This window comes from Carlito syrichta, unplaced genomic scaffold (genome assembly GCF_000164805.1).
Source record: "Carlito syrichta isolate Samal-C Ts95f unplaced genomic scaffold, Tarsius_syrichta-2.0.1 Scaffold82995, whole genome shotgun sequence".
NCBI lineage: Eukaryota > Metazoa > Chordata > Mammalia > Primates > Tarsiidae > Carlito > Carlito syrichta.
In genome coordinates, this window is record NW_007027091.1 from 189,737 (window position 1) to 216,122 (window position 26,386).

A 26,386-nucleotide genomic window follows, 5' to 3' on the forward strand; every position below is an offset into this window, starting at 1 on the left:
CATATAATTTCAAAAAAATATGAGCAAAAAGTCATAAATAATTATGAATCAAAGACTGACACAGTACCATGAGCAAAAACAACTTACAGAATTCAACATACAAAGACTCCCTGACTTATCAAGCACAGAATATGTTTAAATAGTGCAAGAGGTTGAAGACAAAAGTGGAGAACAACAGACCATAAAATTGGCCGAGTAGATCTGAAAAATGAGTTAAAATTTACTATAAAATCTGAACAAACAATGACTCTACAAAACAATAATAATACCTTGGGATTATAAACAGTAAAACACAACTAAAATATGCAACAACAAATAATTCAGGAGATGGATGATCATAGTGAAAGTTTTCTAAGGTCCTGAATTGTTGAGGGAAGAAAAAGATAGTAAATAACTTAGATTGGATTAGTAAAAGAATGCTTGTTAAAATGACTAGGGTCACTACTAAAAGTCTGAAAACAGAATGCATAACTTGGAAGCTCATAGAAAGGGAAAAATGGAGTAAAAAAGTCCAAAAGAAGGAAACTAGAGCTATAAAAAAGAAACTAAGAGGGTGACACAACTAGAAAGCACAAGATGAATGACAGAAATGCCAAATATATTGATAGTTGAATGTACATATATTAAATGTTCCCATTAAAAGACACCTAGAAAAATGGGGTTGAATGGCTGGAGCAATTGAAGGTTTATGATTAGTATTTTGGGGCAGATTTTATATTAAAGAATAAGGGCTGGAACAGATATTACAATGGTAACTAAGGATGATTACAATTCATGGTGTTCCAGATTCTTTGCAAAAGGTAACTCATTGGTAACTCCTGAATCCACTCAGGTTGCTATAACAAAATACCATAGACCAAGTGGCTGTTAAACAACAAATTTATTTCTCACAGTTCTGGAGACTGGGAAGTCCAAGATCACCAGTGTCTGGTGAGAGCCTGCTTCCTGGTTTATTTATGGCACAGTCTTGCTGTATGCTCATATAGTGGAAGGGACCAATGAGCTCTCTGGGATCTCTTTTATGTGGACACCGACTCCATCTTGAGGGCTCCACCCTCATGACCTAATCACTTCCCAATAGACACCATTTTCTGATGTTATCATTGGGAGTGGGGATTTCAACAGATGAATTTGGGAGGGACATGAACATTCAGAACAGAGCACTTGTTTATTCCTCATAACGGTTGTTATGACATTTCTCATTTTGTTCAACAAACATGTGTTTAGCATCTATTACACATTAGATACTCTGTTATGTACGGGTCCTTTTTCAGGTTCTACATAATCTGGAAGTCACTCTTTTGACAAAAATCCAGGACCTTTGAAAAATCCTCTAAGCACTCGCAGGCACAAAGAATGTTTCAAAATCAAGGAGCATCACAGGAGAAAAAATTTTGTTAGCAGAGTAATATTCCAGCGTGTATGTTGGAGAAGAACAACCTTCCTTAAGTTTTTTTTTTTTTTTGAGTTGGAGTCTCACTCTGTCGCTCAGACTGGAGTGCTGTGGCCGCTCCCAGCTACCGCAGCCTCGCCTGCTGGGCTTGGAGATCCTTCCGCCTCAGCCTTTCGAGTAGCTGGAACTACAGGCATATGCTATCATGCCCGGCTAATTTTTTGATTTATTGTAGAGATGAGGTCTTGCCAAGTTGCCCAGGTGGGTCTTGAACCCGCGGGCTCAGGCAGTCCGCTCACCTTGGCCTCCCAAAGCGCTGGGATTACACCGAGCCCAGCCTTCCTTAAGTTTTCAGCATCATTCAGGAGCCATTAGGTATAGTAGCATCTAGGGCTATGAAGACAGTTGGCAAAGATTCTGAACATAAATTATGAACTTTGGACAATTGAAGATGGTGAAATGGAGGCTTTTCAGCAATAAATATAAGTATAAATGCTATTCCCCAGAATGGAAGTGGTAATTACAACATGACTACATGAATCACAGGAGAAGCTCACCAGATGATGTAGACCAAGAACATGAATGAAACATCAACAAAGGACAAGAGAAAAGACATTTACTTAAACCATGTCTAATGAACACTTTTCCCAATTCCTTAATGAGGTGATACTAGAATTGAAGCCAGAATCTCACTCCGTGGGATTTGAATAACTTTTATTTTGTTTTTACTAATTTTACTGTTAAATAAAGCAGATTTTGCTACATTCTGTAGTTCGTTCTTACCTGGATGTAGCCCCAGGTAGAGAACCCATGACAGCTGTTCTCCAAAGATAGCTTCCAAGGAACCAGGCCTCGCAAGATTCATGCTCTTGGAAAGTCCCTTACCATGATGAGTCTCGGATGGTCTGTGACTTGCTTTAACCAGTAGACTGTGGGGAAGTGACAATTCTGGGCCTAAGCTGTAAGCAGCCTGGTAGCTTCTGCTTTTGCCTTTGGGGAGTCTTAAGCCACAGTATAAGAAAATCTGGCTACTCTGCTGAGTGACCACCCAAAGGGACCATACAGGGAGGCCATGTGAAGAAAGAGAGACCTGATTTCACACAGACAAAAGGGGCCCAGCCCCCTCAGCCTCCCAGCCGTCCCCACCAAGCTGCGTACACATGAGTGAGCCCTCTTGGCCAACCTGGCCCAGTTAAGCCTCCGGATGACTGCAATCTCAGCCAAGGCTCCGCAGCACAGAAGAACTCCCCAGCTGAGCCCAGTCAACACAGAAAAATTATGTCAGAAAATAAAACCGTGGTTGGTTTAATCAAGTAAGTTTAGGGGATATTTGTTACACAGTAAGAGATAATAGAAACAGAACCCCTGGGGTTTTGTTAGGAATAGATCTGAACTGGGGTGGTGAGGGTGCCAGCCGGCACCTGCAGACTTGCTCCATGCCAGTCTTACATCAGTCTTTCTTACAGAATGGTGCTCAGTGGGCAGGAAATCAACAGTGACTAGGTGTCTGATGTGTGCCAACTATCACTCTCTTCCATGCACATTTAATGAGACCAATTAGAGGTGTGTTTTTCATTGAATACAGCTGTGTTTGCTTCTGAGGGTCGCACCTGTGCTGCAATGTGTTTAGTAATCTGTGAAATCCAGCCAGAAGAGGGTTGAAATAATTGTCTCTTGTATTTAGTGAAAGTAAAACACTTCTTTAGTGAGGTCTTTGCAAAAATAATTACTTGTAAAATCCAGTATCCAGGCTGAATACCAAAGCTAAAGGTTCTATTTTCAGCAAGGAAGAACATAGCATGTGTGTTCAATAGTTGAATGAATTAATCAGTGAATTTAGTGTTTCTACGTGACTAAAATCATCGCATTGCTGAAGGCACGGTCAGGCTGCACTGAGAACACACAACCCCACTCTTGACTGGCTGGGTGATTCATTGACATTGTTTAGCTAGTAGGACCTGGAGGCAGAATTTGAACTCTGACTCCAAAACCTGTGTTGTTAATTTAATATCATGCTGCGTCCTTCACAGGTTTGTTTTTAAATGACTAAACTATTTATTACACTTCCTTCGTTTCCAAGGAATTTTGCTTGCAAACTTTTCTAGGCGGTTGATCCCAAAGTCCCACAGTAACATATGACTCCTTGGATGTAACGCTCTGTTCCCGGACAGGAAGTGACTCCCTAAGACCCTCTCTTCTTTTCTTGCCATCTCAATTCTGGCTATAAAAGAAGGGACCAAGGTGCCTTGCTGTCACTCTAACCATACCCAGGGGCATCTTGTTCCACACCATCTGCAGGGTTGCAGGTCCTCCCTCTCACAGTCAGTTTGGTCAGTTGCAGTGAAGCATCTTCCCTGTATTCCACATCCTTGACTTTCTTAGCAGTGGCTCATGTAAACAAATGACCATACATCTCAAAGGACCTGCAGTTTCCCTGTGTTCGGCTGATTCAGTGGTTCTCAGCTTTTGTATTTTAATGTGTTTATATTGGGGGCTTTTTCTCATTAGCAGGGCCTTTTGCTAAAACTATCTTGGGCTTAGTCACAAGCGACCTTTGGAGAGGGCTACACATTCAGGATAGACTCTCAGCTCTGAGAAATCGCTGAAACTGCTGAAGGCTCACCCCTGTGTGTATGCAGCCGGGCCTCACCAGGCAAATGTGTTTTTGTAAATTTTAGACCTCTTGGCCACACTTAATAGAGTTCTCAAATAGGGTTTGGATAAAGTAAGAGTAATGAACATTTTTAATGCAAACCAAGTTAGGGTTCAACGTAGATAGATTTTCAATAAGTTTGGAGGGGCATATTGGGGGTCATCTCACTGAAGATACAAACGATGTGGCATGCAAACAAGTCTTGTTAAGACGCCTGGAGATTCGGAACCTCAAAGAGAGGCAACCACCCTTTTCCTAACTGTGTAGTGTTTTTTTTCCTACCTCTGTGCCAGATGCTGGAAACAATGTACCAAATCTTTCCAGATTAAAAAGCAAGCAAACAACAACAAAAAGCGTTCAAAAGCCAGGAATAGAATGATTTTTCCTAATGTAATGATAACAGTCTTACAAATAGCAAATAGCATACTTTATAAAGAAACACTTGATTTATCTTCAGTCAAATCAGGAGGAAAATAAAATGTCTGCTACACTAGTGCTGTTAATAATTAGTCAGGGAATTCTGCTTAATGCAATAAGACATGGGACAAGAAAATAAGACATAGCTCTTACAAAGCAGGCAAGGTTAACATTACTTATAAATTCTAAGAAAACCAGATGAAAACTCTAAAAATTGGTTGGTGCTCAACAGAGTGATAGGATACAGGATAAATATACAAAAATCAGTAGTCTCCCTCATACCATCAATAAATAATCATAATATAACATGAGCATAAAATGGTCATATAACATAGGAGCAAAAACAAATGCTTAGGACTAGTAACAAGAAATACATGAGAGGAGAATAAAACAGTTATAAAACTCTGAAGGATATCAATGGAATAAGCTACTTAAGATTTGGTACTGCAAGGATGTCTAGTTTTCTCACATTAATTTATATAATATTTCTTTTTTACAACTTAGAAAAATCAAGTCTTTACTTAGGTGGGAAATAGGCAAAAATAACTAAAACAATTTGTTAAAAAAGAGTAATGAATCATCCTACCAAATTGTAAAATCTATTATGAATTTGCAGTGTTTACAGTAATTGTTGCTGGTTGAAAAATGAAGTAAAATAGAGGACATTCTCAATAAAAAAGAATTTATGTAATAATCTAATATGCAACAAGTTAGTTATCACAAATCAGTGAAAAGAAAAGGAGTATTCAATACTTGGGACTGAAACAATTCATTTTTTATTTGGAGAAAAAAAAATCTATCTAAATTGTAACCATACATGTTCATCACAATAAATCACAGGAGAACTAACATAAAAGACAAACAAAATACAAAACTAAAACAATTAAACACTAAAGAAAATGTCTGTGAATGTCTATATCTGAATGCAGACATACATTTTTATGTAAAATGTGATAGTAGAAATCATAAAAACAAAAAATGATGCATCCAAAAACATTCTAAACATTTAAAAATTGTCTATCAAAAACAACAAAAATGGAAGTATAAGGCACACATAAAACGGGGGAAAAAACTTGTAACAAGCATAACAGTCAAAAGGATAGTCAGACAATTTATGATTAAATGAAATATAAGGTTTTGCAAATAAGAAAATTCTCAATCTTACTACTAATAAAAAAATACAGGTGAATAGTAATAGTATATCACTTTCAGCTAATCAAATCAACAGAGATCTGAAGAGATTCAAGCAGACATTGTCCTCAATGTGATGCAATAGAAGAACACTCTGGCCAAGGAATCGAATGTGATTTGATCAAGTTTTTGGATCTAACTATCACAGTGCAGGAAATACTGGGGGTAGAGAAGCATTAAAGATACTTTGGAAATTCAATCAGTCAAATCCAGAATGTGAACATTTTTTCAGAACAAAGGACCACGTTTCTCTGACAAATAAATGACAAGAAAAAAAGGTGGGGAGAGAGATGAGAGAACTCTTATGGAGTAAAAAGTCTTAAGAGATTTATTTTCTCCCAAAAGCAATGTGTGGAATTTTTCTGGATTCTGACCAATACAAAACAATAGAGTCATTTAAGAGTCAATTAAGTATTATAGACTCTATAATAGTGAGTGATCTATCACAGAAGCAAAGAACTGGTATCACATGTTCTCACTTATAAGTCGACCTTGAACAATTATCATAATACTATAAGAAAAGGATTGGCAGTAGTGGGATTCTGCCAGGGGAGGTGGGGGCATACCTCATCAACAAGGGTACCTGCATAATGAACATTTGTATACTTAACCTTGAATTGTACACCACATCTTTAAAATTAAAAATTAAAAAAAAAAGAATTTGACAATTTGGTGCACAAGTAGGAATGGGGGAAAGATGCTATATAAGAAATATCTTTCTAAAAACTATTGCTCCTGCAAAGAAAAAAACAAACATAAGAATGAATGTGAGATTACTGCTTTTGCTGCTCTCTTCCCTAATTTTATAAGTCACATATCTCCCTTATATCGTCCATATTTGTCCTGGCTCTTATAATAAAGTGGTGCTTCACAAGTTTGTTTTTTTTTTTAATGTGTGACAATTCAATAAAAGTCAAATGTTTAAAGAAAAAGAGTCAATTAAGGAAATTTGTACATTGACTGAATGTCAAATTATATTAAGGAATTCATATTAATTTTTAAAATCATGGTTGTGTTTTTAAAAATAGAGTCCCTGTCAATCCCCTATATTTTATATAAGTATACCGAAGTATTTATGAACAAATGTTATAATACCTGAGATTTGATTTAAAATAATTTGGTGAGAGTTTTGCTTCCAAGCATGGTGCAGTGCTCATGTTATGTAAATGCTTCTGCTGCAACAGCTAGAAAAAGGTTGCTTAATCACAAAAACATAATTTTTTTAAAAAGACATTCGAGAACTGTGAAAGCAATGAAATCTAGACAAACTAAAATTTTGGAGAGGGAAGATCCTTTATGATGCAAGTTTACCTCTTCCTGCTGGGAGCATTTTGCAGTTCTGGGCATGGGTGGAATATCAGCTTGGCAGAGCAACAGAACTCTACTTTGAGAAAGAGAAACCAGTGAATGTTTGGTGTTGTGAGGAACTGGCATTAGAGGAGCCCAGAATGCATGGCCAGTTTTCACCATGGGATATTTGCTAAGGTCTAAGATGTGCAAGACTGAACTGGAAGCTTCTAAGAAGCAGAGTTGACATCTCCCCCAACCTGGTTGCTCTTGGAAGACAAAATTTCATCAGGTAAAAAACATGGCCAGTCTCTTCTTCAAAACAATTGCAAGATTTTGAAGTCGTGTGGGGCAGGATGCTAAAGAGGTAAGCTAAAAATCTCTAAAGGGCAGAACGAAATCTCTTGCAGTCTTTCATGATTGAATAGATATCCCCAAAGACTGTGACGCCAAGCCTAAGGAACAGGGACAAAGTAGAGTCAAAATGAGTCTCACTAAAAGTATAACACATCCCTGACCTACCTTAACCCTAAATTACATTGAAATGAGGGCTAAAGCAGAAACCCTCTCTGGTGGAAGACACTACCTGAAACCTCTCCAATTCCGTTTTCACAATATTTAGCTAACAATGAAAATTACTATACATAGAACTGGGAAGAAAAATGTATTGAAAACTAAAAGTCAAGAGATAAAATAGACAATAAAAGAAGCAGTCACACAAAGGATCCAAATATTGAAGTTAGCAAAAACTTTTAAAAAATCTATAATTAATGAAAAATAAATGTAAGATAAATATGGACAAAAAAGATAATGGTAAGAAAAGTATCAAAGGAGAATTACAATGTACAGAAAAGTAAAAGACCCACAATAGTCAAAATAATATTGAAATAAAATAACAAAGTTGGAGGATTTACATTTATTGATTCCAAAATTTCCTACAAAACTACAGTAACCAAGACTGTGTGGTTAGTATAAAGGCAGACATAAAGAATAATGGATTAGAATTGAGAGTCAAGAAATGAAGTCTTACTATTGTCATCAACGGGTCTGTGACAAATATGCAACACAATTTGATGGAGGACAGAAGAGCTTTTTTAAAAAATGGTGCTGGGTTGGGCTCGGTGGCTCAGCCTGTAATCCCGTGCCTTTGTGAGGCTGAGGTGAGTGAATTGCCTGAGCCCATGGGTTCAAGACCCGCCTGGGCAGGCGAGACCTCATCTCTACAATAAATCCAAAAATTAGCGGGGCGTGGTAGCACGCACCTGTAATTCTGGCTACTCAGAAGGCTGAGGTGGAAGGATCACCAAAGCCCAGCAGGTCGAGGCTGTGGTGGCCAGGAGTGGCCACTGCACTCCAGTCTGGGCGACAGAGTGAGACTCCAACTCAAAAAAAAAAAAAAATGGTGCTGGGAAAAATGGATACTCATATGCAAGAAAATTAAATCCTTATCTCACATTATACACAAAGATTACTGAAAATGAATGATAGTCCTAAAGGTAAGAGAGAATCTACACAATCCTGAAAAGAAAACATAAGAATAAGCCTTCAGGACCTTGAGTTAGGCAAAGGTCTCTTAGCTATGACACCAAAAGCATAAACAACATGAGAAAAAATTGATAAATTGAACTTTATTAAAATTTAAAATGTTTGTACTTCCTAATATATATATATATGTATATTTTAAATAATAGAGACAAGATCCCAGTATTTTTCCAAGGCTGATCTCGAACTCCTGTCTCAATCAATCCTCCTGCCTCTGCCTCCCAAAGTGCTGGGGTTACAGGCATTAGCCTCCTCACCCAGCCATGATACACTATTAAGAAAATGAAAAGATGAGTTGAAAATATTGAAAATATTTTAAAATATTTTAAATATGAAAATATTTTTAAAATAATATATCTATAAGGGACTTGTATCCAGAATATATATAAAAGAGCTCATACAACTCAATAACAAAAATACAAATAACCCAATTTTAAAATGGGCCAAAGATTTAAATAAATGTTTCATCAAAGAAGGTATAAATGACAAATAAATACATGAAAATATGCTCAAAAACATTAGATATAAGAGAAATGCAAAATAAAGCCTCAAATAAATACCTCTTACAACACACAAGAATGACTACAATAAAAAAGATAGATAGTAAGAATTGAGGATGTGGAGAAACTGAACCCTCATGTACTGCTGGTAGGAATGTAAAATGGTGCAGCCATTTAGGAAAACAATTTTTCAGTTACTTAAAATGTTAACCATACATTTACCATATGATCATACAATTAGTCACAATAGCCCAAAACTGGACACAAATGTCCATCAACTAGTTAACGGGTAAATAATATGTGGAATATCCATGGAATACTAATATATAATATAGTACTTTCAGCAATATAAAGAAATGAAGCACTGATACATGCTACATACATGAATGAATCTTGAAAACTTCATGCTAAATGAAACAAATATATCCCAAAGACCATATATTGCATGGCTCTATTTATATAAAATGCCTAGAAAATGTAACTTTATAGGAAAAGTAGATTAGTGATTGCCTGTGACTGATGGTGGAATGAGGAGTGACTGCAAATGGATATGAGGTTTATTTTTGGAACATTGAACTGTTCTAAATTAGATTCTGATGAAGTTGCACAACTCTGAATATACTAAAAATTATCAAGTTGTTCACTTAAAATGATTGAATTTTGTGATACATGAATTATCTCTCAATAGAGCTTTTTAAAAAAGAATTAACAATACACTATTGAAATTAAGAACTCTTTAGATGTTTTTAACAACAGATTGAGTCAGCCACAGACAGGAATAGTTCATTCAAAGTTGGGTCAACAGAAAATATACAAATGAAACACAGAAACTAAACAAAAAAGCATTTAAAAAAGAACAGAGCCTAAGAGACACATGAGAGTCAGTCAAATGGTCTAGCATATATGATTGGCACAAGAGTGGTAAAGGTAATATGTGGAAAAACACTAACCAAGACGTTTTTGAAACTAATGAAAGAAGAATTAAAACATACACACATTGTAAAACTGCTTAAAGTCAATAACAAAAAAATTAAATCCAGCAAAAAGATTAACCACAAAGAAACAAAAATAAGATTAACGGCTGACTTTTCAGTAGAGGTTGTGAAACAAAAAGACAATGGATTTATATCTTTACTGTACTGCTAACCACCATTTGACACACGGTTTATTTTTATTTTTTATTTTTTTGAGTTGGAGTCTCAGTCTGTCACCCAGGCTGGAGTGCAGTGGCACACTCATGGCCACCCCAGCATCAACCTGCTGGCTTCAATGATCCTTCCACCTCAGCCTTCCAAGTAACTGGAACTACAGGCGTGCACTACCATGCCCAGCTAATTTTTTTGTGTGTGTAGAGACACAGTCTTGCCAAGTTGCCCAGGCTGGTCTCGAACCCATGGGCCCAGGCAATCCACTCACCTTGGCCTCCCAAAGCGCTGGGATTACAGACTGAGCCACGGAGCCCAGCCAACACACAGTTTAATTATCCTTCTACAGAAAAGCAAAATACATTTTCAGACGAACAAAGGCTGAAGAATTTGTTGCCAGCAGACACCCGCATTATAAGTAGTACCAAAGGAAGTTATCCTGGCGGAAGAAAAGTAATTTCCGAAGGAAACACAGAACTTGAGGAAGGAATGAAGAGAACTTAAAAAAGGGTAAATATGTGAGTACAACAGAAAATAATATGGAAAGTTTAAAATTACAATAATAATATCACACACATCGCTTAGAGATATGTGTGTATATATATGTGTCTAGATTTGAGTACATAAAATAGAAATAGCGGTTCATTCTGGAATGGGATTATTTTCTCCTCTATAATGTTCTGTATTTCCCCAGTTTGTCCTTTCCCCTTTAGAGTAAGGGTTTGGTGGTGAGACGCCTGCAGGCTGACATCCCGAGGTACCAGCTAAACAACAGTAAGAAGGGAGCAGGGGGGACGCATAGGACAAGCCGTGCCACCTCCTGTCTGTCCAGCCAAGCTCCCCCACGAGCAGGTTGCTCCCAGGAACATGCTGCTTCCTCACAACGGCGTTTCCTCTCTGTGAACTGCTGGTCTTCAATGTAAAATCCACCGGGTTGGCCTCAGCAATCAGATTTCAGAAGTCCATGTTAACCGTGAGGGGGGAGGGGTGTGCGTGCGTGCATGCGTGTGTGTGTGTGTGTGTGTGTGTGTGTGTGTGTGTGTGTGTGTGCACACGCAGCTACTTCGTTTGCTAAGGGGCCCCGAAGGTCATCCGTGAACGACACACCCCAAACACAGAATGACGAATCGTGACCCAATCAAATCAGCTGGCCCACAGCCTCCCGGAGGTCAGAGAACTTTGCTCTTTGTTCCTGGGACTGGCTAGGTAGCGGGCATTATCTTGTTCTCACTGTGAAGAGGCCAGGTTCTAGCCCCCTGCCACTGAGTCGGGCTAACGCCCTCCGCTCACTCCCTTCTCTGATCCTTAGTGCCCTTACGCCAAAGCGGAAGAGGCTGGCACGGCTTTTGGCGTGAAGGGGACGGGGAGCGTGTGCTGCTGCGGGCGAGGATGCCACGGCCGGATCTGGCAGGGAAGAAGTGAAGGAAGAGCAGGTGGGGAGGAACCATGGAGGCAGACCCCACTCCAAAGCCCGCCCAGAAGGCCCGCCCCCAGGAGTCCAGGGCGTGCCCTCAGAGAAGACGAGCTTGAACTTGGAGAGACAGAAAGGAAAGAGAGTGGCGCATCCAGAGAAGATCGTGGGAAGGAATGCTGAAGAAAGTTGAGTTAAGTTTCTGCTACTGAAAGAGCGAGACTCCCCAGGACTACGTGGAGAGAGAGGAGAAATAGGGTTGGAAGGGGGGAACTCGGGGGGCTGGAGCAAGGACAGGACTGAGAAGGCCTGGAAGGATTCGAATTCGGTGGACTCTGCTGTGTGGGCCATGACCACCAGAGAGGATAGTGGGAAGGCTCAATTCAGGGACTCTCGCAGGGCCCCAGCCTGGGTGCTGGGAGAGGGGTCGGGGAGTAATTTCCGGTTCCGTGTGGGGCTGAGACCCTGTTTCAGTTCCACCGACCTGGGGTTTCCTAATCAGCAGGGGATCCGGCTGTGAGAAGCAGCACACTCAGTGTGAGTGTTTAAACAACCTGAAGTGATTCTGTGATACAGGATAGATCATGACTACAAACTGGAAAAAAATCCCAAAAAATGTACAGTTACACGTGTCCCTCTCCCTGCAGAAGAAACGTGTGGAAGAGATTAAAGGGAGGTGCTGGGAGGAGACTTTTTGCTTTGGGGGAAAGTGGGACGGTGGGAAGTGATCAACTGGTAACCTATGGTGTCAAAATATTTGGAGATTATGCAGGAGGACACGGGTGAGTGCTGCCAGTACAGCTGGGCCAAGGGGCCAGGAACCAGTATACTGGGAACTGATGATTAGTGTAAGAAACAATAAAATGATCAGTAGAAGGTACAAGACACAGACTGTTAAGCTGGAAAGTCTAGTGGACATGACGGGTGAAGGAGAAAATCCTGCTGGAGCAGGAAGAGCAAAGTAATAGAAAGGGAATAATCAAAGAGAAGTGCTTGTCAGGACGTGGTGGGATACTAAGATATGACTTGAGAAACAGGGAGGGGAAACTGAGGCAGTGAGGATGGGGTATTGCAGTTTTAAAAGAGTCAAAAGCAAAGTAAAAGATGTTCAAGCCAAAGTAAGAGACCCGGCTTTGACCCTTTCCAGGCACAGGCAGTCCGGAGGCACAGACAGTCTGGAGGCAGCACTAAGAGATGAAGAGGGCAGTTTAAGGGGGGCCCAGGGGAACTGCAGGTGAAGGGCGTGTTTCTTAAGGGAGCAAGAGAAAAGAGGAGGGTGGCTGGCTATGCAGAGCCCGGGGAAGAATGACAGAGGAAGGCAGACAAGCCATAGTGGCTTGGTCCTCAACAAGGGAGGGAGAACTGACTGGGTGAGCCAAAGCAGGAAACTGAAGAAGTTCACTGTGGCATGGTCCAGACCCCTTTCATCACCCTCTTCTACCCCACCCTCTTCCCGCCTCCTGCAGGCACACACGCTTTTCTGTTTTGGGGGCATCCCTTGCAGCATGCCTACATTGCACTTTGCCCTGCTGAGGGACTCTCTAGGGTCACAGGAGGAGGGTTTCTATCTGAGACACAGCAATCTCCACTTCCACCCTTGCCCGGGTCACATACTGGTCTGAGTGCTGACCAAACCCAGCCAAGTGCAGACTCCGCAGTTAGTGGTGTTTGGAAGAGAAATTTCATCGAGTTCTTGGTTAATGGGTGAGCAAATGTGCCCTATGAGCTTATGAAGGGAAAGGGAAGGACTGAAGCTTACACAATTTAGACAGTCCTTTTTAGGAAAATAAAGACAAAATCAGGTACCAAAGTGAATATGTATTTGTGAGAAAGAATGAGAAAAGAAATCACAATAAATGATAAACATTAAAAAGGACAAGTAACAAACACCACAAAATCCAGAAAAAATAGCATAACATTTTAATTAATGAGTTGCCTAGCGTGTCTCTAGAACATTCTTAATTGTGTCCTTGTGGTGGACAGAATAATGGCCCCCAAAGATGTATGCACCTAAATCCCCAGAACATGTTAATATGTTTCCTTGTATGACAAAATAGTCTTTGCAGATGTGATGAGGGTGCAGTCCTGAAAATGGGGAGAGTATCCTGTATTACCCAGGAGGGCGTCTCTTACATCCATCTCTCATGTTCTGTGTCTGGAAAGGGTCAAGGCAGGGTCCCTTCCTTTGGCTTGAACTTCTTTCACTCTGTTTTTGACTCTTTCTAGACTGGAATCCCCCAACCTCACTGCCTTAGTTTCCCCTTTCTCTGTTTTTCAAGCTAGCATATGGAAACATTTTCCTAGGTTTGCTCAGAGGAAGAGATGTGATGTGGAAAGGGGTCAGATACTAAGTTGTGACTTTGAAGACAGAAGAAGAGGCCATGAGCCAAGGAATGCAGTGGCACCTAAAAGCTGGAAGAGGCAAGGAAATGGACTCTCCCCTAGAGTCTCCAGAAGGAAGCTTTCATTGATTGGGCAAAAGTGGAATGGCTTGGCCCACAGTGGACACCGTCCTGCCTCACTGCTGCACTGTAATCCTGAGTGGCGAGGATTGAGGCCATTCATTTTCCTTGTGGCAACTCTGAAAGGGACAGAGTGGACTTTGGCTAGAAGAGAATGGGTACACAGCAAGGTGGGAGTTACTGTGAGATCTGACTTTGATAAGAGACCCATCGAATAACCTTTTTTAAATATAAGGGAGCAAGGAACACTTCTGGCAGGAAAAGCTATTCCTTCCTTCATGCCTCTGTCACAAAAAGACAGGTGTGTCACATAAACTGTCAATATTTATGAAGCAATTACCTAAGGGGACAAATGGTGCTACATATGAGAATTTACAGACTCCAATCTCTGTCCCTGTATAGGAGACTTACAAACATTTGTCTAGCCTGACCTTGTAGGAGGATGCCACCGTGGAGACGTGCCCCCCACATAGCTGCTCTCAGAGAAGCTCTGGGTACCTGAACAAAGCGTCCCTAGGCTTTCTGGGGCCTGTATGGTGTAATTGTTCTCTTCCAGGAACAAGTAATCTGTTGACCAATTCAGATCCTCTTCTAGTGAGTCTGGATGCCAGACACACAGAAATTAAGGGGCCTGCGGGCTAGACTGCTGCCTAGGGGCCTGCCGTACTCAGACACCAAAACATTATTACAACAAATCAGAAATAAGGTGAACTAAAAAACGTTTCCTTTCCTACCAAATCAGTCATCATCCTGAGGTAGAGATTTAAAATGCTACTTGACAGTGCAGCCCAGTCTCTGTAGAGTCCTCGGGGACACTCATATGCCTGTCACCTGGACCCCTCCAGCCACCTACCAAACTTGAGGACAACCTGTTGACATCAGTGGTCAGAGACAGGAATGGAATATTGGGTGGTGTAGGGCTATCTTTAGGAAAGGAGTATATGGTTTTATTATCTAAACACTCAAACATGCCTTCCAAGAAGATGTGTGGTTTAGAAAATTACACTGAATAATTACACTGAATACACAATTACTTATTGTGACCATAAAGAAAATGATATACATTTTTAATTAAAAGAATATAACATGCCAACAAGCACACAAAACGATACTCAACATAATTAATCATAAGGGAAGTGTAAATCAAAACCACAATGAGATATTAGAATGACTGCTATCACAAAACAGAAAACAGCAAGAGTTGGCAAAGATGTGGAGAAGTTGGAATGTTCAAGCTCTGTTGGTAAGAATGTAAAATAGTATGGTCCTATACATACAAATAGTGTGGTAGTTCTTCTAAAAATTAAAAAGAAAATTACCATATGATTCAGCAACCACTTCTATATATGCAAAAGTACTGAAATCAGACTCTTGAAAAGATATTTGCCATGTTCATAGCAGCATTATTCAATAAACAAAAGGTAGAATCACCCCCAAATATCCAGTAGCAGATGAATGGTTAAAGAAAATCTGGTGTATACATACAATGAAATGATCTTCAGCCTTGGCAAGATGGAAATTCTGACATATGCTACATCTGAGGACATTATCCTAAGTGAAATAAGCCAGCCACACAAAGACAAATCATAAATAATTTCACTTAGATGAGGTGTAATAGTCAAATTCACAGAAACAAAAAGAAAGTAGAATTATGGTTGCCAGGGGCTGGAGGGAAGGCGAATGAGGAGTTGTTTAATGTATGTAGAGTTTCCGTTTTCCAAAATGAAAAAAGTCTGAGGATTGATTGCCCAACAACGAAAATATACTTAGCACTACCAAACTGTACGCTTAAAAATTATTAAGATGGTAAAATTTTGTGTTATGTGTATTTTACCACAATTTAAAAAAAGAACATCACTAAATAAATGCTAATCAAATATTTAAAGACTATTACAAGGGAAGACAAAATATTAGACTGGTCTGAGTACCCACAGCCTCAGTCCTGCCTTGTATGTGACGGACAGAATACACTCAAAGAGAAGGCAGGAAGGGAAGCCAAGAGGCAGGAAGGACCCTGAGAAGCAGAAGCTGTGGGGCAGAGATGCAGCAGAGAGGAAGCAGAGCAGAAATCACAAACAGTAGTTTAAAACACTACAAAGAGGAATAAAACGATAACCAGGTCAATTGAGCTACATTTGATCCCGACCCGAGCTCTGAACTACACTGGAATCTCTGTGGGGCAGGGGCCTGTGGTTGTTGAGACTTTTGTCTTCTCTTCCCAGAGAGAAAGAATTCAGAATGCGTCAGAACTGCCGCTATTTAAGGTCACCCAGGCCCTGTGTTTATCATCTAAGGGAGTGATTCTTCAGCATTGATGGACAAGGGGAGCTTGTTAAAATACAAATTCTTATTCAGTAGGTCTGGGATGGGCCTGAGCTCCTACATTTACGATAAGATCCCCTTAGCATAGCATGCTGATGCTGCCAGTCTGCAGTCCACACCTGGAGCAGTAGCAAGATCCTAAGAAATCCAACTGACCAGACAGAAAGTCGGCAGGTCACAGGAGGATGATCATGTCAATAAAACCATCGTTACGGTTCTACAAAATAAAAGAAATGATCAAACAACATGTGAGATGACTCCGATCGTACACCACTGTTTAAAGTCGAACGCGCTTGAGGGTGAGATCCCAGGAAAAGGATGTGGGAGGACCTGCAGATAGACTGAGTATTCAAATGAGTCAAATTGAAGAGCTTTGGAACCAGGTAACTGAGGTTATGGGAAGGAAAGAGTAGGCAATTTGGAGTTGAAGCAACAGAGTCTAAGAGAAAGGGGGTAAACAGTTAAAAAACAAAACTAAACTAGAACTATGATCTTAGGGATAGAAACTATTGGAGACGACAGGATTATTATATATATTTATTATATATATTATTATATTTATATATATATATAAAATGTGTCTGTCTATATGGATGTAGGTATGCACACATATATGCACATAGAAGAACTAAACAGAGGGTAAAGAAGAGTTAAAAAAAGGTAAAGGGAATGTAATATAGGAACCTCAAACTTCTAAGATGCAAACAAGTGAAGCCTATAAAACCACTGGCTTTGTTCAGTGGAGAAGGTTGGTGAGCTTAACTCGCATCTGTTTTGTTGTTTACAAAATGATTTCTAAATCACAACTTCTTGTGGAGGTGCCTGTGAGGCAGGGCAAGACTGATCCCTAGCTGAGGTGGGGCAGGCCTTATTAACCCTTTTGCAAATGAGGAAATTGGGGCTCTGAGGTGTGTCCAAGTTCACAAAAGCAATTAATGATAGAAAAGCATTTCTTTTTCCTCTATTCCGATCCTTCCTGTCATGTAAATATATATACTATGCAAGTTAAATTTTTTCATGACATTCATGGGGATAAAAACATGAAACTATATATTTAAAATTATTTTGAAATGAATCAAGTATTGCGAACAAAATCTCCTCTATGGCCCTGGCATGGGATAGTCCTCCAGAAGACACTCAGATAGCAGAAGTCACAGATTATCGTATCACATAAGAGAAGTTGGCCACTCTCTTCGGATGGCCATAAATGAAAATTGACCTTTGTGCTTCTTGGGAGTCAGTCATCAGGTCCAAGAGTATGTTTGTTACTAGACACAGATCAGGGTTGAGAACTGGCATCAGCCCAAGTCACAAGTACATCCAGTACCCTCTTCCAATATTTAACAAGGTACAGTGACCTCTGATTTTTAACTGGCCATCTCTCACCAATATATGTGTAGTGTCATCATTGTCTGGGGTTTTATAGTCTGACTCTTTGTTTGGAATTTATAGAGATCCAGGATAAATATTTCATATATTACACAAGGGGTTTGGGTGTGTTTTTTTATTGCAATTTTCAGTTGGATATGCAGTTTGTTATTTCAGTGTTTCGTAGAAATTCAGGAAATGTGGTAGGGAAATTTCCCTAGCCTCGTCCACATTATACTTGGAAGGCCCTATATGCGAGAGGCGTCCATACTCCTCAAGGCCTGGCCAGGTTGTGCCTCCAAACATCAATGTCTGAAGTATGAGGACAAGAGGCTGATGGTTTGGCAAACAGAAAATGGCAACCACACTAAGAATTTGAATTAATGTTGTCCTCATTCTCTGAATCTGTTGTTTTTTATTGTTCTTTTTAATGGAAAAATCATGGGTCTTTATTCCAAGTGCCCTAGTGGCCATTGGATCATCTCTGCTTTCATCATGTTTGGGATGAGCTATGTAATTAGCTATGGAAATAAGATGAGGAAATGAACAGGTGCTGAAAAGCATTTAATAAAACTCAATACTCATTCATACTTTTAAAATTTTTGGTTAACCACGAGGAATGCAAGTGAACTTCACTAACTTGATTACAGGATAGTTACCAAAAACTTTAATTATGCAACTTATTGGAGAAGGGTTAGAATCATTCTAATTAAAATAAAACAAAGAAAATTGTGATTTTATAGCTGGTACTAGACTGGAGAAGGTGTTCAGAGAGATTCCTCCTGGGGCAGCACACCTAAAAATACTAGATTTTTCTTTTCTTTTCTTTGTATTGTTTTTAATATAGGATTGAGCTGATAGAAAAGTAAGAGAGGTCTCAAGAAGCCAAAATGTACAATGTGCTAAGCCGGAAGCTTTAGGAAGGGCAATCAGTGATTACACTGGGGTTACTTGGATTCCTGGAGGCCTGGGTTTTAATGGTAGAATAGGAGATGAAGCCTGGGGCCTGAGTGGGTGGATGGTCAGGTCATAGACTTCAGCATAAACTCAGGATCCCAGAGAGGTGACATCCTCATTTTGATGCCCACAGAGGTAGGAGATAGGGCAATTCAAGGACTTCTCAGCCTTGGCTCTAGGTAGAAAAAAGGGAACTCTTTCTCTGAGATTCCTAACAGCAAGCCTGAAATCTTGCTGTTAGTTTGGATCAGAATTCACACTACTTGTGTGGTCGGTAAGCCCCAAGCTTATGATGGTCCCAGTTGGGTCTGTCTCCAGGCAAAAACAAATATAGGTTGATGCACAAGTTCTTAGCGTTTTTGACATGCCAACATTGCAGGGTTGGGAGTTTGCTTATAGTTTGTCATTTGTCACTTGGAGTGATCATTTGTGCTTGTGAATACACCTTGCATTTTGCAGCTTGAGAAAGTCAGTGCTACTTGTGGGCTAAAGAAGATAAGAGTATCCAGCGGAGAAAAAGAACCCTTCCGAAATATTCTTCTGTTTGAATTTGACAGAGGAGTAGCAGTGGACGCGGCTTGAAACGTTTGAGCTGTGTACAGGGAGAATGCCATTGGGGAAAGGGAATGGCAGAACATCGGGCTTTGATGAAGACCCTTAAATGCTTGAACCCACAATGATTCACATCAGTCAACTTGAGAACTATCAGATGTAATGAGCTATGACTTAGTCAACCACTGTGTGACGTTTGCATTCCAAAGGAAAGCCGGAAACGCTATTAACTTATGCATCAACCCCTAAATCCTCTAGAGGAAGCCAGTTTCAACCCCATCCTCAAGGAATCCCAGAGAGAAGGTTCCAAGAAATGTGCGTTCCAATATGAAATAAAAATGGATTAAAATCAGAAACATGACAAGAATGCCTACAGCATCTAAGTGTTTGTTAACAACATCCCCCCGATTGTGAAGTGTACAACTCTCTCACCTGTGTGCATCAGCCTGGAGACTATCTCCAGTCATAGCTATTACTCAACATTATGCTAGAGAGCCCAGAAAAGGCAATACGACTCACCACAAATTAAGCTTTGTAAAGATTAGGAAGAGAAGAGCAGCGGGCTCAGTGGCTCAGCCTGTAATCCCGCGATGTGGGAGGCTGAGGCGAGTGGATTGCCTGAGCCCGCGGGTTCGAGAGCCGCCTGGGCAACTTGGCGAGACCTCATCTCTACAATAAATCAAAAAATTAGCCGGGCGTGGTAGCGCGCGCCTGTAGTGCCGGCTACTCGGAAGGATCGCCGGAGCCCAGCAGGTGGAGGCTGCGGTGGCCGGGAGCGGCCACTGCATTCCAGTCTGGGCGACAGAGTGAGACTCCAACTCAAAAAAAAAAAAAAAAAAAAAGGAAAGAAAGAGAAGAGCAAAACTCTCACTATACATAGGAACTATGTTTGTCTCTCTGGAAATTCCAAAGGAATCAACTGATAAACTTGTATAACTGTTAAGAGAATTCAGAAAAGTAACCAGGAAAAATATCAAAACACAAAATAGATTTCCTATTATATTAGGGAAAAAAGTCAAGTATAAAGGGTAAAAGCTGTAGTGAACATTGGCTCAGGAATAGGAAAAAGAGTACAAAAGAACAGAGTGTCCAGAAATAGTAATCTATAAGTGGAAATTTAGTACATGATAGAAGTGATATTTCAAATAAATAGGAAAAAGATAGACTTTTCAATAAATGGTATTGGAATAAGTCACTGAAGAAAGTTCCAGGTGGACTTGTTTTTAAAAACTGCTTTTAAAAATAAAAGTATTACAAGAAAGTATGCCAAGATATCTTCATAATCTTGGAGGCTGAGAAAGCTTTCTCAAATTATCTCAAAGAATAAAATCCAAAAGGCAGAAAATTTAAAAAATTTAATTACATCAAAATAGCAGTAAAAAAATTCTGTTGACTAAAAATTATGATTTAAACGAAGTTAAAAAATAAATGACGGACTTAGAATATTTATTACATGTGTATCAAAGGATAAGCATTGAGAATAAATAATGAAGTCCTATAAATTAGTAAAAAACTCAATATAAAGTGAGCCAAGAATATGGATGAGCGATTTAAGAAAATACAACAATCAAGTGTTAAAGAAAAAGATTGTTCAATCTCAATAATAATCAGGGAAATTAAAATATTGGCATAATGGGTTATCATTTTCACTCATTCAATTGGAAAAAAATAAAATGTTAAATAAACATGTAGCATCATTTAGGGTGTAGAGAACAATAACTACCCTTCTCTGCCAGTGGGAGTATAAATTGGCATAGCCATTGGGGAGGTCCATTTGGCAGTATCAGAAACTGAACCACATATGTTCTATGATGTAGCAATTCAATTTCTCAGTAGCTCCTCTAGAGAGACACTGGCATATGTGGACAAGCAGACATACACAGAAAGGTTCATTGGTAAGACTAAAATATTGGGAACCGCTGAAATATCTATCCAGAAGAAAATGACTAAATAAAAGGATTGTACACGGTGAAATACTACATAGTAGTTAAAAATAAATGAGGCAGAGCTCTGTATAGATATGGAAAGTCTCCAAGTCATGTTATTGAATGGGAAAACAAATGGGAACATGACAACAATTATATTTGTTTGTACATATATGCATATATGAATGTAGAAACAAGCCCACCCTGGCAGTAAACACATCATACTAGTTACTTTTGGGGAACCGGGGATTAGGATTGGCAGGATGGCCAAAGGAAAATGCAGCTTTTTCTATAATGCTTTTTCATTTTACTAGGTGCATGAAATCACATGCTACTTTTTAAATGATAAAGTAATTACCTACAAAAATCAGTTTAGTCAGTTTTGTGGATATCTTTTGTTTATTCCATAATAATTTTGGAGCAAGTTAATAGCTTTTAGACTGGGAGTTGACCAGATAATTAACATTTTAAGCTTTGTGGGCCATACCGTCTCTTTTGCAACTATTCAGTTCTGCTGACGTAGGGCAAAAGCAGCCATATACAATATATAATGAATGAACATGGCTGTGTTCCAATAAAACTTTGTTTATAAAAACAACTGGTGGGCCAGATTTAGCCTGTGAGTTATCAACCCCAGATTTAGACCAAGTTTATTATATAACTAAAATATTTAAGTATTTTGTTATGTATAGGAAAATAATCTTTCCTATTAACCAACTGATTAAATAAGTTGTAGCCTCTGAGGCCTTGCTTAGAGTATTTTAGACTCAGCCGGGCTCGGTGGCTCAGCCTGTAATCCCAGCACTTTGGGAGGCTGAGGTAAGTGGATTGAGGTGAGCCCGCGGGTTCGTGACCCACCTGGGTAACTTGGTGAAACCTCATCTCTACAATAAATCAAAAAATGAGCTGGGCATGGTAGCGCACGCCTGTGGTTCCAGCTACTTGGAAGGCTGAGGCTGAAGGATTGCCAGAGCCCAGCAGGTTGAGGCTGCGGTGGTCAGGAACGGCCACTGCACTCCAGTCTGGGCGACAGAGTGAGACTCCAACTCAAAAAAAAAAAAAAAAAAAGAATATTTTAGACTCTGGTAACATCATTAGAAACCATGTGGGAAGGGGACAGTGAATGCCTGCACTGACTCAATGAGTCAAGCTTTGGTGGCCTCAGAGGTGTCTCTTGACCAGTCCTAGATATGGAATGGCCTTTAAGCAATACCTCTGGCCATAGCCTTAGCCAAAATGGGCTGTGATATGGGAGAAGGCGGACCTGGTGGCACTGAGCACGTGTGGAAAGACTCGGTTCTATGGGGCTAGGTGCCTCCTCTCACAAGCAGTGCTAGAAATTCACTGGTCCAAAGCAGACTCAGTCACAGGGCTGTGCAGGGGTGTAGCAAGGGATCGAAGGAACCCCTCTCTGAGGTGGTGACGCCCTGGGACTGTCATGCTTGTGTCCTTGTCCCTGGGGCTGCCACCTTTAACCCAACAGGCCAAGTGGAACCAAGACTGAATTGTTTCCAGTTCCTACTGTTCCCAGCTCCCACCGTGGCAAACGGTGATGTGCTTTGGGTCAGGGGACTCTAGCCCTGTCACAGAGAGGGTACTGGTTGTATGCATGACTGGTGATAATTCATGTAGCATTGAAGTCTCTACTGTGATTATTTCCCCAGGAGGCAAATACAGGACCAGGGAGCATCCCTAATGGGGCTCACTGTTAAAAGTTTGTCTTCATGCTTCTTTTCAACCTGAAAATGAAGAGAGAGCAGCAAGGCCAACACGATTCGGAACCCACTATGATGCTGACCTCAAAAATAAGACATATTTGTGTTCTCGCATGTCTTTCACATGGAGCTGAAGGAAGGACAGTCGGCCTCCAGCAAAAGGGAAAGAAAGTAAAACCATACCTGCTTGGTGGTAATGTCTTGGCTCTGACTTCTCCCTCAGGTCCACTTTGAACAACCAGGAGCAATATAGCTGGAGTAGCTGCCTTGTTAGAGACTCGAGAATTAGCTTAGTCTTTTGCTTTTCTGGGAATGAACATTGGCTTGCAGGGGGAGGCTGAAGCTCCCAGAGTAAAGGCAGTGCTTCCTCTTCCCAGCCTAGTCACAGGTTATGCTTTCCCCGGATATGAGCCAGTCTTGTCTCTCACCTACATTCAGTCCAAGTCAGATGTAGACCCATGGGCACTCCTAAGTCCCAAGTCCAGCGCTTGAACTTGCGAATGAATAGATTACCGTATTTACTCTCATTATGCCCACCTGCTTTTTTCCCTCCGATGTCTTCACTGAAAAACACAGAAGGGGAGGAGTGTGGCAAGTAACTGTTTCTTCTAAGTAACTATAAGAAAATTTTGTGCATCTGAGGGTCTCTGCGCTTTACCCTGGTGGCAAAGTTAATTTGGAACTGGATCTCTCAGCACTTCTTCTTTTGTCTAAGCCATTTCCCTGGATAGTGTTATCTGACATAAAGGGAGCCAAGTATTGCTTGATGAAGTTGCCAATCACTGGCGTGGTTACGTAAGAGGGAGGCGGAAGCACAGGGAGAGAGGGAAAGAGCGTGGGATGAAGGGCTGAGCACAGTTGTCAGGAGTGTGACCCTCCAACCTCAGGACAGAAGGCTGACCACCACAGCAGGGAGAATGGTGCAGCTGAGGGCTTTTCCTCCTTCAGGTACTGCCTGGAGGAAGCAGCTCCTCACTCTTTTATTCTGCAGCAGCAGCTGCTCTCAAGTAAAAAGAATTGGCAAAAGCACTGGATTTCAACGTATACTGTGACATCTTCTGTGAAATATTTCTTATACTTGCTTCGTTTACAAAGATGCTTTATGGCAGGTGTGGGGAGTGGAAATGACTGCTCCTGCCTAAAAGGCAAACTTAGTTCAAACTTCCTATGGCATTAAAGCAGGGTCATGGCCATGAGAGAGGGAGGGGAAGAGTTTAGTTGATGAAACAGGTGGAAAAGAGAATCACGGATTGCCAAAGAATGACCACAGTCATCTTCATGGGAAAATCTGGACTCCTTTACACCTATTTCCTGACTTAAATTATTCTTATTTTGAAGTACATGCTTTAATCCAGCCCTGGTGAGAAAAGCAAGAATATGTAAGTATGATTTATTTGGGTTTTGTTTTTAACTAAACCAGTCTCTTCTCTTCTACCCAATTTGTATATCCCAAAGGGCAAGGATTTGAGTCTGGGATTTCCTAGCAGTTAACATTTCTCAAGTGGATCCTTGCCTCACGTTTCTCACAATAGCAGCATATAAGATGTCTCACAGAGCTCACTGCGAGGGACCTACTACCAGGGGTAGAGGTTGGGACATGGTCATGGGCTCTGCCTTTCTTTCAGTCTAGTTTCTGACTGTCCATAAGGGATTCTCCTAGGACTACGAAGCACTGGATTATAAATCCCACTGGACAAAGGCTGACTTGGGCCTTGGGCAGGTAGGAGCTAGAGTAAGTGAAATACTGGGTTTGGATCCCAGTAGAAGTCTGGAGAGTGTGCTCTGGAGTAGGAGGACTGCATGGGCTATATTAGGGGCCCGCTAAACTCCTGAGAAGCACAGATCAGAAGACCATGGCCGCAGCCAAAGGAGTTGGTAAGGCTGAAAAGGGTTAAGAGTTCACCTCAGAAATCCTTTATTTCCAAGAACAAAAATAGACCTTTCTGCAGTGACAGGCATTTCTGTGTACAGGGGAAAAAGGTATAACCTCAGCTCAGGTAGGGCACCTTGCCAGAAGTCCTTGGGTCATGGGTAAAATACATAGCTTTCATCATCACTCAAGATCCTCTTGACTCACAAGGGCCTGGCCTTCTCTCTCTTATAAAAATGGCAAATTATTTACAGCAGAAGCAGGAAATGAAGAAGGGATTATGAAACTACGGAGGCAACAGAACTATTCTCAGGTTTCTGTGGGAATATATTGGGTCTCTTTTCCTCTAGGTCTATTGTGTGCTGTCCTGGCCAGAAGAACAGGAGAAGTCTGTAAGAGTGCCAGGACTCTCAAGTGCAGAACTGTAATATTAACATTTTTCATGGGTCTATATTGAAACAAGTTAAGAAAACACCTCAGAAAATACGCTCTAGGTATTAAGAACACCTTACTAATGTCCCTAGGTGAGGGCCCTACTCACCCTCAAGCCCAGCTGGGAAGTTGGAGAAATGTGAGGCCCTGATCTCCATTCTATACTTTGTTACTGCAACAACCAGAAATGCAGAGCTCCTAAGTCACTCACCAGAGGACAGCAGATCTGATAAGCCTAAGGAGTCTCCTTAACGTGAATTCATTTAATATTTTACTTACATCCAGGGAATATGTATATTTAGAAAGAACAGACAGAGCCAGCTAAAGGAGTTCATGCACTGCTAAATTCAGGTGGAGCCTGAGGAAAGCAGGTGTTTATCAACCAACCAGCTGGTCTTTTTCAACATCTCCTAGCCTCGCTTTGGGGTGTGCTCAGAGGGCGCCTGGGGTGAGAGCATGGAAGTGATGCTCTGATCATCTTGGAGGAACCTTCTCCCTTTTTGTGTTTGGGCAGCAGCAATAGAAAGGTACCCAAGAAGACTAGGATAAGGAACCTTCTCTTTGAAAGTGGTTTCATTTTATCACAAGTAGAAGCAGTGACATGAATGTTCCCTTCCTAGAAATAGCAGGTTCCAGTAACTAGGAGGACTACTAAAATTGAGCCCCAGCTGTTCCAGACCCTATAATTACTCTGAGACTCCATAAATTACACTTGTTGCCGTTAAAGTCTCAGTATCTCTCTTTGCAGAATCTTGGAACACTTTGTTTTCACCTCATCTATGAATTTCATGCAGAATATGATATTTGTGACTTATTTTCCTTCTTAGTTATAATCTCCTTGAGAGCAGAGGCCCTTACCTGTCTCTTATGTCACCTTGTACCAAATTGCATCTTGTGGCTGCTCAGTTCAGTTTAGTAATTCTTTTAAATATGATTTACCAACACGATTTAATAGAATCCTGCTTCTGTTGAAAAGAAGAAAAAGGCAACTCACAGCCACCTTGAGAGAAACCTCTCTGCAGTTCGTGCTGCCATTAAATGAAAGCCATACTTACTTTTAATTTATTATTAAATGAGTCTAGCTCTCAAATGTGTAAAACTTCTTAAGTTTTCATCTTTACTTTAAGCTTGTAAAGATGGCAAGTGTCATGAAGAAGATAAATTATACTTTTACAGCAAAGAGATAACTGAGTATTTAATATATGTGGGATTATCTAAAAACTAAGAAATGATTTGGAATTATA

At 40.5% G+C, this 26,386-nt stretch overlaps 1 protein-coding gene across 2 annotated transcripts in view; it reads right to left on the reverse strand.

The window, feature by feature from the left end:
* NR1I2 (nuclear receptor subfamily 1 group I member 2) overlaps positions 1-23,531 on the reverse strand; it is a 35,836-nt gene extending 12,305 nt beyond the window's left edge. Inside the window, exon 1 of one of the 2 annotated variants that reach the window (XM_021711354.1) lies at positions 23,024-23,531. Coding sequence is in view for 1 of the 2 variants with exons in the window: in XM_008056011.1 (XP_008054202.1) it covers positions 22,471-22,565 (95 nt within the window). In the remaining variant the exon portion in view is untranslated. Of the gene's footprint in view, positions 1-22,470; positions 22,606-23,023 lie in introns of those variants that run through there. The other variant, XM_008056011.1, reaches the window with a different exon arrangement.
* Positions 23,532-26,386: the final 2,855 nt, after the last annotated feature.